This window comes from Camelina sativa, chromosome 1 (assembly GCF_000633955.1).
Source record: "Camelina sativa cultivar DH55 chromosome 1, Cs, whole genome shotgun sequence".
In the NCBI taxonomy this organism is placed as follows: domain Eukaryota; kingdom Viridiplantae; phylum Streptophyta; class Magnoliopsida; order Brassicales; family Brassicaceae; genus Camelina; species Camelina sativa.
Window position 1 is genome coordinate 5,128,777 of NC_025685.1, and position 15,890 is coordinate 5,144,666.

Below are 15,890 nucleotides of genomic sequence, written 5' to 3' on the forward strand. Positions count from 1 at the left end.
TTCCCAATTGTCTTTTAGATCTATCGGTAAATTTTCAAAACTAAAAGCAAAAATCTTAAAACATCAAATTGATCAGAGCAGGCAGGTTCAGAGTACACAGAAAGATTAACTAGGTAACACCAACTAGAAAATTAAAAGTGAACAGAGTACAAACACGAAAAGCTTTAAAAAGCTTAATCAACTTCTTCAATCTTGGGGCCAGCACCGCCGCTACCACCAGCCGGAGCGTCTTCTTCCATTCCCCCAGCACCACCCATATCAGGCCCAGCGCCTTGGTACATCCTAGCAATGATTGGGTTGCAAAGAGACTCGAGCTCCTTCATCTTATCCTCGAACTCATCTGTCTCCGCCAGCTGATTACCATCCAACCACTCAATAGCTTGGTCGATCGCATCTTCAATCTTCTTCTTATCAGCTGCATCAAGCTTAGATGTGATCTTCTCGTCCTTGATCGTGTTCCTCATGTTGTATGCATAGTTCTCGAGAGCGTTCTTCGCATCAACCTTCTTCTTGTGTTCTTCATCCTCAGCCTTGTACTTCTCTGCTTCTTGTACCATCTTCTCGATCTCTTCCTTTGATAACCTTCCCTTGTCGTTTGTGATTGTGATCTTGTTCTTTTGACCAGTCGTCTTGTCCTCAGCCGACACATTCAGGATACCATTAGCGTCGATGTCGAAGCAGACTGTAATTTGGGGAACACCTCGTGGAGCAGGTGGTATACCGCTGAGCTCGAACTTTCCCAAAAGGTTGTTGTCCTTTGTCCTTGCTCTCTCCCCTTCGTAGACCTGGATCAGAACACCGGGCTGGTTGTCTGAATACGTAGAGAATACCTGCTCTTTCTTCGTCGGAATAGTTGTGTTCCTCGGAATCAGGACAGTCATAACCCCACCGGCGGTTTCCAAACCCAAGGACAGAGGAGTGACATCAAGAAGTAACAAGTCTTGGACCTTCTCATTCCCTTCCCCGCTCAAGATCGCAGCTTGAACAGCAGCTCCATAAGCAACAGCCTCATCCGGGTTAATGCTTTTACAGAGCTCTTTCCCATTGAAAAAGTCTTGCAAAAGCTGCTGCACTTTAGGGATTCTTGTAGAGCCACCAACAAGGACAACATCATGGACACTGTTCTTGTCCATCTTAGCATCTCTCAAACACTTCTCCACTGGCTCCATACACTTCCTGAACAAATCCATGTTGAGCTCCTCGAATCTAGCACGAGTGATGGTTGTGTAGAAGTCAATACCCTCGTAGAGCGAGTCGATTTCAATAGTCGTCTGAGCAGTAGAAGAAAGAGTTCTCTTGGCCCGCTCGCAAGCTGTCCTAAGCCTCCTCAAAGCCCTTGGGTTACCAGTGATATCCTTCTTGTTCTTCCTCTTAAACTCCTGAACAAAATGGTTAACCATCCTGTTGTCAAAGTCCTCACCACCGAGATGCGTGTCACCAGCCGTGGCCTTGACTTCAAAGATACCTTCCTCAATCGTAAGCAAAGAAACATCAAAAGTACCACCTCCCAAATCAAAGATCAAAACATTCTTCTCTCCAACACTCGACGCCTTTTTATCAAGACCGTAAGCAATCGCAGCAGCGGTTGGCTCGTTGATGATACGCATCACGTTGAGACCAGAGATAACACCAGCGTCTTTAGTCGCCTGACGCTGAGAGTCGTTGAAATAAGCAGGTACGGTAACAACAGCGTTCTTAACAGGAGAGCCAAGGAAAGCTTCAGCAATCTCCCGCATCTTAATGAGAACCATAGAGGAGATCTCCTCGGCAGAGAACTGTTTCTCCTCTCCCTTGTAGTTGACAGTGATCATAGGCTTCTCAGCTGGACCGGATTTAACCGTGAATGGCCAGTGCTTCAAATCCGATTGAACCGACGGATCACTGTATCTTCTCCCAATAAGACGTTTAGCATCTGCAAAAAAAAAAAAAAGCACAAACAAGTCAATAAAACATCCTAACTCCATAGATTCCATGGTCATGAGTTCCAAAACCTTCTATATTTAGATTAGACCTAACGAGCAAGCTAAATCAAAATCACTATGTACCGATCTATCTACACAAACTTGATAAATAATATGAAGATCAATCACATGCGGCAACAAGTTGAGAAAATAAAGCAGAGGAATCGAAGAATCTTACCGAAGACGGTGTTGGTAGGGTTCATGGCGACCTGATTCTTAGCGGCATCACCGATGAGACGCTCGGAGTCAGTGAAAGCAACGTAGGAAGGAGTGGTACGGTTTCCTTGATCGTTGGCGATGATTTCGACGCGGTCGTGTTGCCAAACACCGACGCAAGAGTAAGTGGTACCGAGATCGATACCGATAGCTGGACCTTCACCTTTACCCGCCATTATTAGAGATCAAACAAAAATAGAAAGTAAATTTGTGTGTGAGAGCTTTTTTGAGAAATTGTGAGTGTTTTGTTTCGTTCGTTCGATTATGGTGTGAGGAAGGAGAAGAGGGCAAGGACGAGGTGTTTATATATGAATGGAGGATGGGTCGGTAAAAGAGGTTTCGAGAATGTTCACGAGTGTAAATCTCAGCCGTTGGATCTTATTTTTTGCTTCTTTTAGTTTTATTGTTTCCTTTTTTAATTTGTCTATAGCTTCTCGCTCCTTCGAGAGTGGTCTTTCAAATATGTCCATTAACTCAAAAAAAGTAGTAACTCTCGTTTTAAGAAAGGAAAAAAGAAAAGTCAGGTGACCCAATATAACATTTTTTGCTTTTTTACATATTTCTAAAAAAGTTAATTAGTAATTCGCTCGAGTCACGTTAATTGGATATTTTTTTTTTGTCTAACCTTTTATATTAAAAAGCCCAACACCGACAAATACAAAAGTACAAATTTAGGTCTAACAAGCCATAAATTGCAATACATATGAAGATAAGTATTGAAAGGTAAAAAATATATATGTAGTAACATGGCAACTTCTGAGCAGATCTGTATTCCACACACGACATTGCCAGCGACTCACTCACTGCAGGCCGATTCTTCAAGCTTTTGCACAGATTTTCTATTGTAGCTACGTTCAATTTGTACTGATCACTTTTTGCTAAAAGTTTTCGGAAGTTATTGACTGAATTTAAATTTTGTTTACTGGAATTTAATCTCGATCAATCGAAACTGAAGTATTCTTCAGAGAACTATCTAACACGACAAGGACTCCAAATCTTCATACTCCACTTCTCTCAACCGCAACAACTTGAATCAACACTGCCAAAGAGAACCTTCACTCAATATAAATCATATATGGATGAGTGAGGATATTACCATCAATTGGACGAAGATTCAAGCACAGCACAACAAAGATCAGTCTAAAAACTTTCAGATTTCAACACTTCCTCGATATGAAAGCACTGAATTGAAGAATAAGCAAAAGGCTTTAAACAAACTAAATCAACAAAACGTCGGAACTAGATCCGGACAAAGCCGGAAAACCTAAAACAAAAAAACTAACCGACATACAGTCGAAAGATCTCCGATGTTAATCGAACAAACAAAAGATATAAAGCTTTGTCTCTCTCATTGTCTCTCTCAATGATCCGAGAGAATTAAGAGAGAGAAGTTTTTTGTATGCTGACGTAACTAATTTCACGTTAATTGGATATTTAAGGATAAAAAATAAACTTAAGTTATTTTCTATATTTGACCCAAGAAAAAGAAAGTTATTTTCTACCTAATTTTATAAAATATAATTTCACTGTCTTTACTGTGCAGATTTTATTTGTAATCAGGTAAGTATGACGCGGTAATCTTATTAGTAAAAATTACTAAACTTGGAAAAAGAATGGTCGTAGCAATTTACTGCATAGCATTAAATTCAATAAAGTGTATGATCATCCATGGGACATATTTATGGTAAGTGGAACGAGACAGATTACTAGTAATTTTTTTTAATTCAAAAGCTCAATTTGGTCGGTTCTGCTAGTGAAGTTGAGACAACCTAAAAGCATTATTTACTGTAAAATCAACGCCTTTCAATGTACAAAGAGCCTCTCACTCGGAGTTTGCTGTTTAGCAAGTTCATCAAACATGCGAAAGGGATAAAGGTGAAATGCAGATAAGAAGAATTGAATCTCCCGCAAAGAGGATAATGAAAAATGGGAAATGGATTAGGAACATTGTAACAACATATTCATCTCCTCAACAAGACTGTTATTATCTCTTTTCAGTTTGAAGCAGGTAATAATAATACTATAAACTAATAAAAAGCCTTACATCATCAATCCATTCTAAAGTTTCCATCACTCAGGTCGCTTCAAACTTGGGATCAGCAGCAACGTAGTGATAAGCTATTACCAATGCGAAGATGAAGATGCCAAGAAAATTGACAATAAACCCCAAGTCTTGATCATCGATCATCTGCCACCCCAACACCAAATGAAACAACAATACTTTATCAACCGATTCTTATCCCATCAACAAACAAACACAAGGATATATATAGCTCTTATCCCAATCTCCAACTAGAGTTATAACTAAAACTCAATTTTCAAAAAAAAAAAAAAAAAAAAAAAAAAAANATGATCCCAGTGGGAATCGAACCCACGACCTTTAGATTCGGAGTCTAACGCGATATCCACTCCGCTATGGGATCACATTGGAGAAGAAGCTGAGAATTCAACCATCTAAAACCTAAAACGTGACACAATCCGACAAGAGATTTTGGCACCTTCTCACGTCGACAGAGACGGGATTCAAATGAAACATATCACACAGATGGCCGCCACAGAAACAAACTCTAAACACACAACACAACTAAGACAGAGACTGACCAGATCAAAACTCTCGAAACACACACAATTGTTGGATCAGATCTAACGAAGAAGAGATATGCGTAGAAATTTAAAAATTGAGCGAGACTTACCGTTTTATCAGGACGGAATCGGTGGGAAAGGTCGGACGAGATCTCCAGAGACACAAATGCGATTTACACAACAGAAGCAAAGTAATTTGGATCTCTCTGGGTTTCTCGATCGATGTCTGAGGGTTTTTTTATTTACAAGCTTGCTTTGGCCCAATACTGTACTTAATTACTTTCTAACGACGTCGTTTATACGTGGATCAAATTGGTATATGTTATTACTCTTGATTTTTTATCGTCCGTCCCCCTACGTAACTCTTTGGTTTTTCAGAGTTTTACTTTTAACTTCTAAGTTTTGACTAACAAGTGTAACTTCAACGGCCCTTCTCGTCTTCTCAGATCAAATAGCGGCAGCCAAAATGGACAAGAAATTAGATATTCTATTTTTAGATTACAAAGGCACCGGTTAGGCTCACAACTTTTCACATAACCATTTTAAATGCAAAACATTCGACACCCAAAAAGGCAAAAGCCTCTATCTCTAATTCTCTACACAACACAACCCCTAATTAGTTTTGTTCCTGACTGTACAAAAGCAGAGCTCCAAGAAAATTAAAATTTCTGAAGCTCCAGCCTCTGTTCATGTTTTGTTTTTACACACAGAGCATAAGAGAAGAAAAAAAAAAGCTTCAGTTTGTTAGCCCAAAAAATGATCAGACGCTCAGTGTCTGTAAGTTCCTTAAAATCGCGCCATTCCCACAGAAAAAGGAGAAAGCGGATGAATTATATCACATTCCTCTTGACCTGTTCAGCCAACTCTTTTACTATCAACACCTTTCTTCAGAACCTTCAGATCTCAACCAACACTTTGGGAAAGATTAGATACCAGACAGTGCTAGATAACCTAAGTGATGCCAGATAAACTCACAAAACTCTGTCACACATGGAACCATATCTGAATTCACTTCCAGATTCCCCTGCTACTTTGACCGACGAGTCCAGTATCTACAGATTGTTCTTTACTTTCAATAATTTCTCTTCTTTCACCGCAGGAAGTGGATAGTTAGGGTGGTGGAAAAGTAACTCACTTAGATTATCCAAAACCGAGGAACTTACAGAAGCCATATGTAAGAAACTGAAGACTAATCCGGGCCGCAAGTTCAGAGCTCGTTTGATAGCTGAAGTATACCACACATCTGCAGGTATGGATTCTCCAGCAGTTTCTCATTATTGCTCTGCACAAACAGGAATAGTTCAGTGCGGCTTCTTATCATAAATGCACAATACAAAGGACAAGTTCAAATTAATATTTGAGGCTCTACGACTCTATATATTGACTTATTACGAGAGAGTCACCTGTTGAGCCTTAAAGACAAGCTTCTGAAGCATGTTTTGGTACTTCTCTGGTTCCTCCGTCATCATCCTCTGAAAAATCCAAATTTTAACCGGTGAGCCAAAAATATATTTGGAAACGTATCTTTCTTACAAGGTATGTCTTTCCAAAATCAAAATGGTGAATGTGAGAAATCCTCTTGCCTTCAGAAGAAATGCCGAAGAGTAATATGCCACCCTTGAGTCAGTATCATCCAGGAGTTCCCTGCATAGAAAGACACAAGTTTGTAAATGCTATGAAACATGTTCCCAGATAAATTATTTGGGTTTGGAAGTATGGAATAGTCAATCAATTACCTAAAGAACTCCTCTCCGCCAACTTCTTGAAAAGCAATTGTATCAGCGGTGCATTTACCAATCAGAAGTAATAGCAGGGTGGCTCGAATATCAGAGGTTGCCCCTGGAATATTTCCTCTTCCTTTGCTTCCAACGGCGACGCCAAGTGCAATGTTGTCAGTTGCCGCACCTGCTAGTTGAATCAACGGCCAATAAAACAAAGCTGCTGGCACACGCGCAACCAGTTGCATAGGAACGATTGCCTGTCCACGAAGAAGCATCGCTGCCATTGAAGCCGTCTCGCACGTTGAAACAGAGACATTGTTGTACCGAGGCCTGATGTCAGCTTCATCTATACTTTCTTTATAGCTGTTACGATGAGAAGTTTCAAATTTACTGTTTCTATCAGCAGAACTGGGGACTGCATCATCGTCAGTAGACAAAACTTTCAAGCACAATTGCGAGAAAAGAATGTCACACATCTGCTTGGAAATAACAAAGAGAAGACACAAAGTGAAATTAATGAGGTGAAAATTCCAATAAGAGAAATACACAGAGTTACCATCTTTGCCAGTTATTCGAAATATAGAGCAGCATTTACTACAAATAGCAGCAATTTTTCGAGTGGGTTTTGGTAGGAAATTTAACAAACAAAAGGACTCTAAGAAGATGTACCTTTAAGATATTAATGCGGTCAGTTTCATTTATTTGTGCCATCAAAGACAAAGCACTGCTCATTATGTCTATAACAGCATTTGCTTTCTCTAGACGTTTGTCTTTATGATCCTGAGTAGCAACTCCACCAGTTGATCGTTGAGTCTCATTCTCATCTAGTAAGAACTTGGAACGCATAAGAAGCCTCTCCAGAATGAATAAGAAACCCCATCTGATAACACTGTTCCTTGACTTTAAGAGTCCACATAGAAGATGAATGGAAACAGGTACATCAGAAGTAACCAGAGAGTCTGAGGTACCACAATGGGCAATCTTTTGTTGCAGATCTTTTATGCTCAGCCATATACTTCCACTGCTCTCTTCACTAATTTCCGCAATCAGAAGATCCCCCAACCAGATATATCCATTTTGACGGTATGTAGTCCTTTCTGAATGAAGAAGAGAGTGCAGAGTAGCCCAAGCTAGATTCACTGACATACTTAAATCATTTCTTAAATCTTGAATGCTTTCCATGAACTTGGAAGATTTGGTTATCTGTTTGAGATGCAGGAACTCTTTGTCCAAGTGAGTAAATGAACCTATTATCGTGTCGAACTTTTCTGTTATATTTGCCAAAAGCTGCAAGAATAAAAAAATTAAAGATTTAGAAAAGAGCTTTGACTGGCAAACAATTCAATATAAGAGTCTTTGCCAGATCCTCAGAAGACCATTTTGCAACATGTTCTACAAGAACAAACCTACCTGGTTTAGTCGTTCGCTGTTGTTGAACCCAGACAATGCTGCAGCAATCGATCTTCGCAGGATTTCCCCTATGCCTTCAACACCGAGCTTAACAGAAATGTAAAAAGCTTCAGGAGCATCAGCTAGAGCAAGCCGAACAGCCAAAGGTTGAATCTCATCGTCAGTGTACTCAGAAAGACCAGCAGCTGAACATGCCTCATTTATTTGATGCAGGACATAGTCAAATAAAACCGAGTAGAGATTTCTTCTTTCTTCCCTAGTGGTTGCCAAAGAGTACTGTACCAATAAAATGAATCCTTTAATACACTAAAAAATTATTAGGTCTCAAAGTGTCTCAAAGGAAATCCTTTAATACATTTTTGCAGTACCTCCAAGAAAATGTACTCCACACCACCAATCAGATCGACCTGGTCTATAAGAAAATTCGAGGCACTTGAAATTGCTAAGGTAGATCCCTCTGGTTCTGGAGATCGATAAAACATATTCGTCATGATACAAATAAGCTTGGAATGAACAACCTCTGACCAAGAATTCCTTTTGCTAGTTCCCAGAAGAGCTTTGATAACCTGATTAATGGAAAGTAGCTGGCTCATTAGCAAGTACAAGTTAGCAAGAAAACCAATTCAATAGTAGCATGCAGGAGGAAAAAGGACGGATCCAAATGAGAGTAGGAAGGGAATGAAAGAAGGAATAATCCACATAGCAGAGGGCGATGATAATATTCAGCCTCATAAGACTAACATACCCTTATGTCCAGACCATTTAGCTGGTGTCTCCGTATTCTGCCTCTATCACAGATAAAATAGAGTAAGCAGCTGAGAGCAGNGCCAAGTGCAATGTTGTCAGTTGCCGCACCTGCTAGTTGAATCAACGGCCAATAAAACAAAGCTGCTGGCACACGCGCAACCAGTTGCATAGGAACGATTGCCTGTCCACGAAGAAGCATCGCTGCCATTGAAGCCGTCTCGCACGTTGAAACAGAGACATTGTTGTACCGAGGCCTGATGTCAGCTTCATCTATACTTTCTTTATAGCTGTTACGATGAGAAGTTTCAAATTTACTGTTTCTATCAGCAGAACTGGGGACTGCATCATCGTCAGTAGACAAAACTTTCAAGCACAATTGCGAGAAAAGAATGTCACACATCTGCTTGGAAATAACAAAGAGAAGACACAAAGTGAAATTAATGAGGTGAAAATTCCAATAAGAGAAATACACAGAGTTACCATCTTTGCCAGTTATTCGAAATATAGAGCAGCATTTACTACAAATAGCAGCAATTTTTCGAGTGGGTTTTGGTAGGAAATTTAACAAACAAAAGGACTCTAAGAAGATGTACCTTTAAGATATTAATGCGGTCAGTTTCATTTATTTGTGCCNAAGGAAGGAAAGGATGGTTATAAGTCTTATTGAGACAACAGCGTTCGGTTGGCAGCAAATTAACATGCTACATAAGATAACATTTTTTTTAATAAAAGAGCTTACATGTCGATAACAAGCTTAATTAGGACGCTCACAGCCACATCCATCGACGGCTTTCCAGTCTTGCTAGTTAATTGGGGTGATACAGTCATTTNTTAAAGATTTAGAAAAGAGCTTTGACTGGCAAACAATTCAATATAAGAGTCTTTGCCAGATCCTCAGAAGACCATTTTGCAACATGTTCTACAAGAACAAACCTACCTGGTTTAGTCGTTCGCTGTTGTTGAACCCAGACAATGCTGCAGCAATCGATCTTCGCAGGATTTCCCCTATGCCTTCAACACCAAGCTTAACAGAAATGTAAAAAGCTTCAGGAGCATCAGCTAGAGCAAGCCGAACAGCCAAAGGTTGAATCTCATCGTCAGTGTACTCAGAAAGACCAGCAGCTGAACATGCCTCATTAATTTGATGCAGGACATAGTCAAATAAAACCGAGTAGAGATTTCTTCTTTCTTCTCTAGTGGTTGCCAAAGAGTACTGTACCAATAAAATGTCCTTTAATACACTAAAAAATTATTAGGGCTCAAAGTGTCTCAAAGAAAATCCTTTAATACATTTTTGCAGTACCTCCAAGAAAATGTACTCCACACCACCAATCAGATCGACCTGGTCGATAAGAAAATTCGAGGCACTTGAAATTGCTAAGGTAGATCCCTCTGGTTCTGGAGATCGATAAAACATATTCGTCATGATACAAATAAGCTTGGAATGAACAACCTCTGACCAAGAATTCCTTTTGCTAGTTCCTAGAAGAGCTTTGATAACCTGGTTCATGGAAAGTGACTGGCTCATTAGCAAGTACAAGTTAGCACGAGAACCAATTCAATGGTAGCATGCAGCAGGACAAAGGACGGGTCCAAATGAGAGTAGGAAGGGAACGGAAGAAGGAATAATCCACATAGCAGAGGGCGATGATAATATTCAGCCTTATAAGACTAACATACCCTTATGTCCAGACCATTTAGCTGGTTTCTCCGTATTCTGCCTCTATCACAGATAAAATAGAGTAAGCAGCTGAGAGCAGAAGCCCAAACGCATTCTTCTTTTTCCTCAACCTACGAAAACAATTTTGTAGGTATAGATCCCAAACAAGTCTAGTTTAGACGTCAAGCGAAAAACAAGAAGAGGGTAAGACACCTGAACTAGGAGAAGAAGTATTTCAAATAAGATTTTCAATATCCAAGACTCAAAGTTCTCAATAGCTGACGAAGTGCTTGACATCTTCGGCAAGTCTTTCGTTCTTGTCCCTTGCAGCAGTAGCCTATTTTCATTGTCGATATATGTTTCTTGGGCGTATTCTTCTTCAATGGTTGTCGCGCTATCACTTACCATTGGCTCTAATAATTGTGCATGAACTCCTAAATTAAGAATTAAATCAAATACACGAATCCTACAAGCTGCTTTTGTAGAGCATAGCATTTCCTGAAATAAATTTGCATCCATGGCTAGATAAATTAGTAAGCTGTTTAAATATCACAATAATATATCTGAGTGTCAAAAGTCACACCTCAAGCATGGACAGAGTAAGAGGAGCAGCAATTCTAGCGTCCAATACATACCTACAAGAACAAGTTTTGAAAAATGGTTGTACGATAAGCTTATCAACGGTAATTAAAAGAAGGAAAGGATGATTATAAGTCTTTATTGAGACAACATGGTTCGGTTGGCAGCAAATTAACATGCTACATAAGATAACATGTTATTAAAAAAAGAGCTTACATGTCGATAACAAGCTTAATTAGGACGCTCACAGCCACATCCATCGACGGCTTTCCAGTCTTGCTAGTTAATTGGGGTGATACAGTCATTTGATTTGAAGGGGTGGATGATGCCTCAGAACAAACAGCGGCGATCACCTCACCTACCTCGGCTGTATTTAGGCGCAGTGGTTGTTGTTCACTGAAAAATCATGCAAGGAACGAGATTGATTTGTGTGATAAAGGTGAAAGCTAAAATTTTGCATAAAGATGATCCAGTGCATAGAATCCCCTTTCATTCGCAACAGATACAGTTATTTACACAAAATAAGGTGATTAAACATCCACATACACAATAGTAGAAGAGTCAGTCTGAAACCACTCATAAATTACAGTGAAATAAGATATATGGATCGTAGAAAGTTTATTCAATTGCAGCTAGTATTTGTCAATACGCTTACAAGATGTGATCCTTAGAGAAGCTAGCATTAGGCATTATGGTAAATGTTCAAAAGGCAATCGTTACGTGCTACTAAGCAAAAACGTATTAACATTAAAGCTATTAGGATATACACAGCCAAAATACCTGTAATGACGATACTGAAAAAGCGGTCTGGCGCGTGGACGAAATGTGTTTACAGTGGAATCATCCCTGCATATCATGCAAATCATCAATCTAAGAACTCGCATTAACTTTCATTATACTTGAATATCATAATCTTCCCAAAACACCACTTTCCTTAGGTACAATCATTAAATGCAGTCCCTGTATCTATTCTAAATAGCAGCATTATGTGAAACAATCCAGAAATTACATTCTTCAAATGGTGAAAGTCTCTAACAAGACAGAAGGGATCATAATGGAGTTTTCGTTCTCAATAGAATGCTAGTTTTCAAAACATAAAAGAAGAAGATGTTATATTCATCAACTCACCCAGTGCCATTTTATAAATGCTCTCTTAAAAAAAATGAAATCCACAATTTTGCTTCTACTGCGTTATCACAATTAACGGATAGCATCTGATCTAGAGGAAAGAATTATAACACTTATTCGAAATCTAGGATTCCAGTTCTTGGCGGCTAGAAGAGCCATGATAAAGCTCGCAAGGGATACCAGGCAAGTATAATCCTAAGCCAACACTCTGCAAATTACTTCAGAAAACCACGGTAGAATACATACCATATCTGCTGAGGGCCAGCTCTAGTGCGTTTGGAAGCTGTTATTGCTCTTAAGTGAGAGCGAGCTGAGGCTGAGTTTGTTATCATCGTAACAGAAGCTGGCTGCAGCAGTTGTTCTAAGTAAGGCATCTCTGTGGTACCAAAATATTTCCAGTGTTGGCCTTTCATTTTAGCTTCCATATCTCCTACAAGTAAGCCGGCAGCACCAACTTCCAGAAGATTACAATTGTTCATGTCTTGAAGATTAACAGGGCGTTCGCTAACCATACAGAGAAAATGATCACCGATAGTCAAGTGCTATTAAAGAATCAAAGATGTGTTTGAACATTTGTAAGAATCGAAATCATGTACAATGTACCTTTCAGAAGAAGCTGATGATAACTGGAGCTCCCCAACCCAACGCCAATTCAGCAAGTCTGATGATATGTATTCAGTGTCTTCCATAGCATTAATTTCTTGTATATTTGACAAGTTTGAAACTGACAGATTTGCAGCATCTTTTTTCTGTGGAGATTCTGCGGCATTTGCAGGACTTAATTGGGAGTTGAATGATTTGCTCAACAAAGAGGATAGAGATGGCAGTAACTGTCTTGACGCAAGAGTAGCTCCTGCAAATGCTGCTGGTTGAAAGGATCGCCTTGGGATATGTAAAGCCACAAGGGAACGCACATAATGCAATGACTTCACCAGAGCTGCAGAAGCAAAACTGGACACTGGTAAAGGAGAAGCACCCGCTGGTGCTGATAATACAGGCAAGGATTTTTGCTTCAAGCTAGCATCGCACTCAGAAATTAGGTTCACACAAAATTTATCGACCTGCATTAGTGTCTCTTCACCAGGCTTATATCTGTAGTGTTGTAAAACCTAGGGATCATTATTATGTAAAATACAATCCATGGAAAACATTGGAATACCCTGCATACATATTACAGACAGACCACATAATATAGCAAAAATTTGCACACTTATTCTCTAGGTTAAAACATTTATTATGACCCCTTTCATATACAACTGATCTACCAAATAATTCACCAAACATAGTGTTCTCCATAAACATAGCGCAAAGTATTCTTATATTGAGAAGGGCGAGCTTAGGGACATTGACAAGTGAAGAGATGCTCGTTCAAAGAAACAAATGAAAATAACCAAGTTTCATCTTTGGACTAGAAAAAATTACCTTAAGAGATACCGTTTCAGTAGTGCTACACACCTCGTAACCACAGCTGGGCTGCAGAAATTTGATATGGAAATTAGCAACAACAAATAGTTAAATACCATGCTACTTGAGAAATATCTAGATTATAGCAATCTGGATCCTAGCTAAATCAGATTCCATTCAACAATAGGTCCAGGTAGACATAACTCCTCAAGTACTTTAATAGTCAACCTGGGCTGATAATATATCTATGCAGGGACTTTTCCGACTTGGCTCGCTTACTTGTAAGAGTCCTTCCCACACACTTCTAAGACATCTGTTCAGATAGCCATTTATTCTACAAGCGTCTTTAAGTAATCTTCATAGTTAAACCAACAAGAGACTTACAAAACTACATTTTCTGTCCATATAGAATTCTAGAAAGCTATCATCATACTTCATTTTCCTTTGGGATCAAGCTACAATGACTATACCCACAGAGAAATACATCTGCCTTTATGACATCCAATATTTGGTCAAAATCTCCCATTCCGCAATTAAAGCCCCAGTTTCCGCATCATGAGGGAGCAAAATAATGAGCTCATTTCCTTTCACTCAAAATTTTCTATGAGTTCAGGCTTCCAGATTTGAAGACATTTATTTCACTGAATTCTTAAGCTCGATCCTTATAATATAGTTTCAATATCAGACTAGCGAGTATTACCAAAATACCGAACATACATGTCGCCTATCCAAACTATGATTCAAAAGAGTAAAAGTTTCACAGGATGATGAAAACATATGAAGTACGAATCAGTTACCTGCGATCTCTCTCTGCTACAGTGTGCTCTAACAGCATGTTGTAGGCCAGGTCAGTCGTGGCAGAAGCTGATAGATAATCCTGTAATCACCAAGTAATTGTGTGAGGTCATGCTATTCCCTAAAGACGCAGATCAAATATTTCCAATCAACTACCAAGGTCCTATCAAGCCAAGAAAATAGAGCATGAAAACAGGCTTCTCCATTGCATATCTCTCTACCCAAATCTTCCATTTACACTTAGACCTCAAATGCAATGGCTACTGAACAAGAGGAGTAATGTGTGATATATAGCACAAGGTCTTCACAAAAATAAAACATGGTAACTAGTAGTACTGATACCACAATAAGATTGAACAATCCCAGCTCTAAAAAACAATTACGACGCCAACACTACTCAAAGGAAGCGCAAATGTAGACATTGCTATCTTCTTACTATCTCTTTACGCCGCACAGAACTCCTATATCAATGGATAACAAAAAAAAAAGCCCTAGATACTCAATTCCTCTCTTTACACAATCAAAGAAGAGGATCGAATTACCTCCAAAATTAAGCGCAAAAATGGAAAATACCTAGACGAGGGATAATCCCATTTCACAGCAAAGGAAAAATAAAGCAAGCAAAACGAAGGTAGGGTGGTACACACCCGGAGATTCCTGAGAGCTTCAGACGGAGCCATGGAAGGGATCGCGCCATGGTGAGAGTTAGCCGGAGGAGGGGAGGATGAGAGACAGTCCGCCACGGCTCGGCGCAGCGGCTCAGGCGGCTTCTTGGAGGAAGAAGATCTAAGGCGCGAGGCAGAGCCGGCAACGCCCAGCTGCAGCAACCGGGAGCTTCCGGGGCTTTGACCGGGGCTAAAAGTGGAAGACATGAATCAAATCTCGCCGGAGTTGCGCCACTCTTGCTGCGAGGAGTAAAGACTTTTTTCTTTTCTTTTCTTTTCGATTTGGTTCTGTTGCTGGCTAACGTCGTGTGCTTCACATCACAGAGATGAGCTGTCAAAGCTTCTCCGTTTTGAATCCATGGTGGAATCTAATGACGGAGACATGGTTTTTGCAATCTGGTCCCCCATATTTTAATAATTCCTATATTCAGCAGCATACCTTTATTTAGTGCTATATTGGTCCGAAAATCCAGATGTGATCTGCGTTTTCACATGTGGGGAAGTATTAATGATGGCTTTGGCATTGGTGTGGTGTCCAATTACTGTTAGAAGAAAATACTTTGGCATTGTGATTGTGATATTTTACGGTCGAGTTCATACATTTTACGTACTATTATGCTAAAGATGTCTTTGGATGATAAAGTTTAGTCTTTAATTGTTAGAAACTCGTAAAGATGTCTCACAGCACTTCACTTAAAATGCCTAAACAAACTAAAAATTTGCAAATGTTTGAATCTCTCTTGATAAGGTCGCGAAACAATACTATAAAAGAAGTGGGCCCATAAACCGAAAGAGAAAAAAAAGATAATGGGCCCAATAAGCAGTCCCATAACCCACGTGAGTTGCTGACTGTGTCGATTCGTTCTTCACGCTCACGGCTCACGGTTTGCTCCTTCCCTAATGGCCCGAATAAAATGAAATATATATTTGTTTAATTACATTTTCCTTTTTTTTTTTTGCTTTCTCTTTCATATAACAAATCTGTACATTGTTGTTGTTGACTGACCTAAAAAAAAAAAAA

General features: G+C 39.5%; 3 protein-coding genes and 1 non-coding gene across 6 annotated transcripts; all 4 read right to left on the reverse strand.

The window, feature by feature from the left end:
* Positions 42 to 2,467, reverse strand: LOC104776762 (probable mediator of RNA polymerase II transcription subunit 37c). Its single transcript, XM_010500882.1, has 2 exons — positions 2,140 to 2,467; positions 42 to 1,912 (listed from the first exon to the last, which is right to left on the reverse strand). Exons 1-2 carry the CDS (start codon positions 2,351 to 2,353, stop codon positions 174 to 176), a joined length of 1,953 nt encoding a protein of 650 aa, XP_010499184.1. The 5' UTR covers positions 2,354 to 2,467; the 3' UTR covers positions 42 to 173.
* Positions 4,089 to 4,365, reverse strand: LOC104776773 (dolichyl-diphosphooligosaccharide--protein glycosyltransferase subunit 4A). The gene has a single exon (XM_010500894.1). It carries the CDS (start codon positions 4,363 to 4,365, stop codon positions 4,252 to 4,254), a length of 114 nt encoding a protein of 37 aa, XP_010499196.1. The 3' UTR covers positions 4,089 to 4,251.
* Positions 4,528 to 4,600, reverse strand: TRNAR-CCG. The gene has a single exon. It is a non-coding gene; the product is annotated as a tRNA-Arg (tRNA).
* Positions 5,274 to 15,210, reverse strand: LOC104776779. Of its 3 annotated transcripts, XM_010500914.2 has the most exons (18): positions 14,852 to 15,205; positions 14,207 to 14,286; positions 13,428 to 13,478; positions 12,609 to 13,097; positions 12,252 to 12,509; positions 11,658 to 11,723; positions 11,094 to 11,273; positions 10,882 to 10,933; positions 10,512 to 10,796; positions 10,399 to 10,429; positions 8,637 to 8,716; positions 8,260 to 8,457; positions 7,892 to 8,167; positions 7,151 to 7,768; positions 6,497 to 6,957; positions 6,344 to 6,404; positions 6,164 to 6,232; positions 5,274 to 6,042 (listed from the first exon to the last, which is right to left on the reverse strand). In XM_010500914.2, exons 1-18 carry the CDS (start codon positions 15,074 to 15,076, stop codon positions 5,968 to 5,970), a joined length of 3,555 nt encoding a protein of 1,184 aa, XP_010499216.1. In that variant the 5' UTR covers positions 15,077 to 15,205; the 3' UTR covers positions 5,274 to 5,967. The 3 variants fall into 3 exon arrangements, with proteins under 3 accessions (XP_010499216.1, XP_010499223.1, XP_010499208.1); XM_010500921.2 differs by lacking the exons at positions 7,892 to 8,167; positions 8,260 to 8,457; positions 8,637 to 8,716 and adding exons at positions 9,576 to 9,851; positions 9,942 to 10,139 and having other exon boundaries at positions 10,319 to 10,429; positions 14,852 to 15,210; XM_010500906.2 differs by lacking the exons at positions 8,260 to 8,457; positions 8,637 to 8,716 and adding an exon at positions 9,942 to 10,139 and having other exon boundaries at positions 10,319 to 10,429.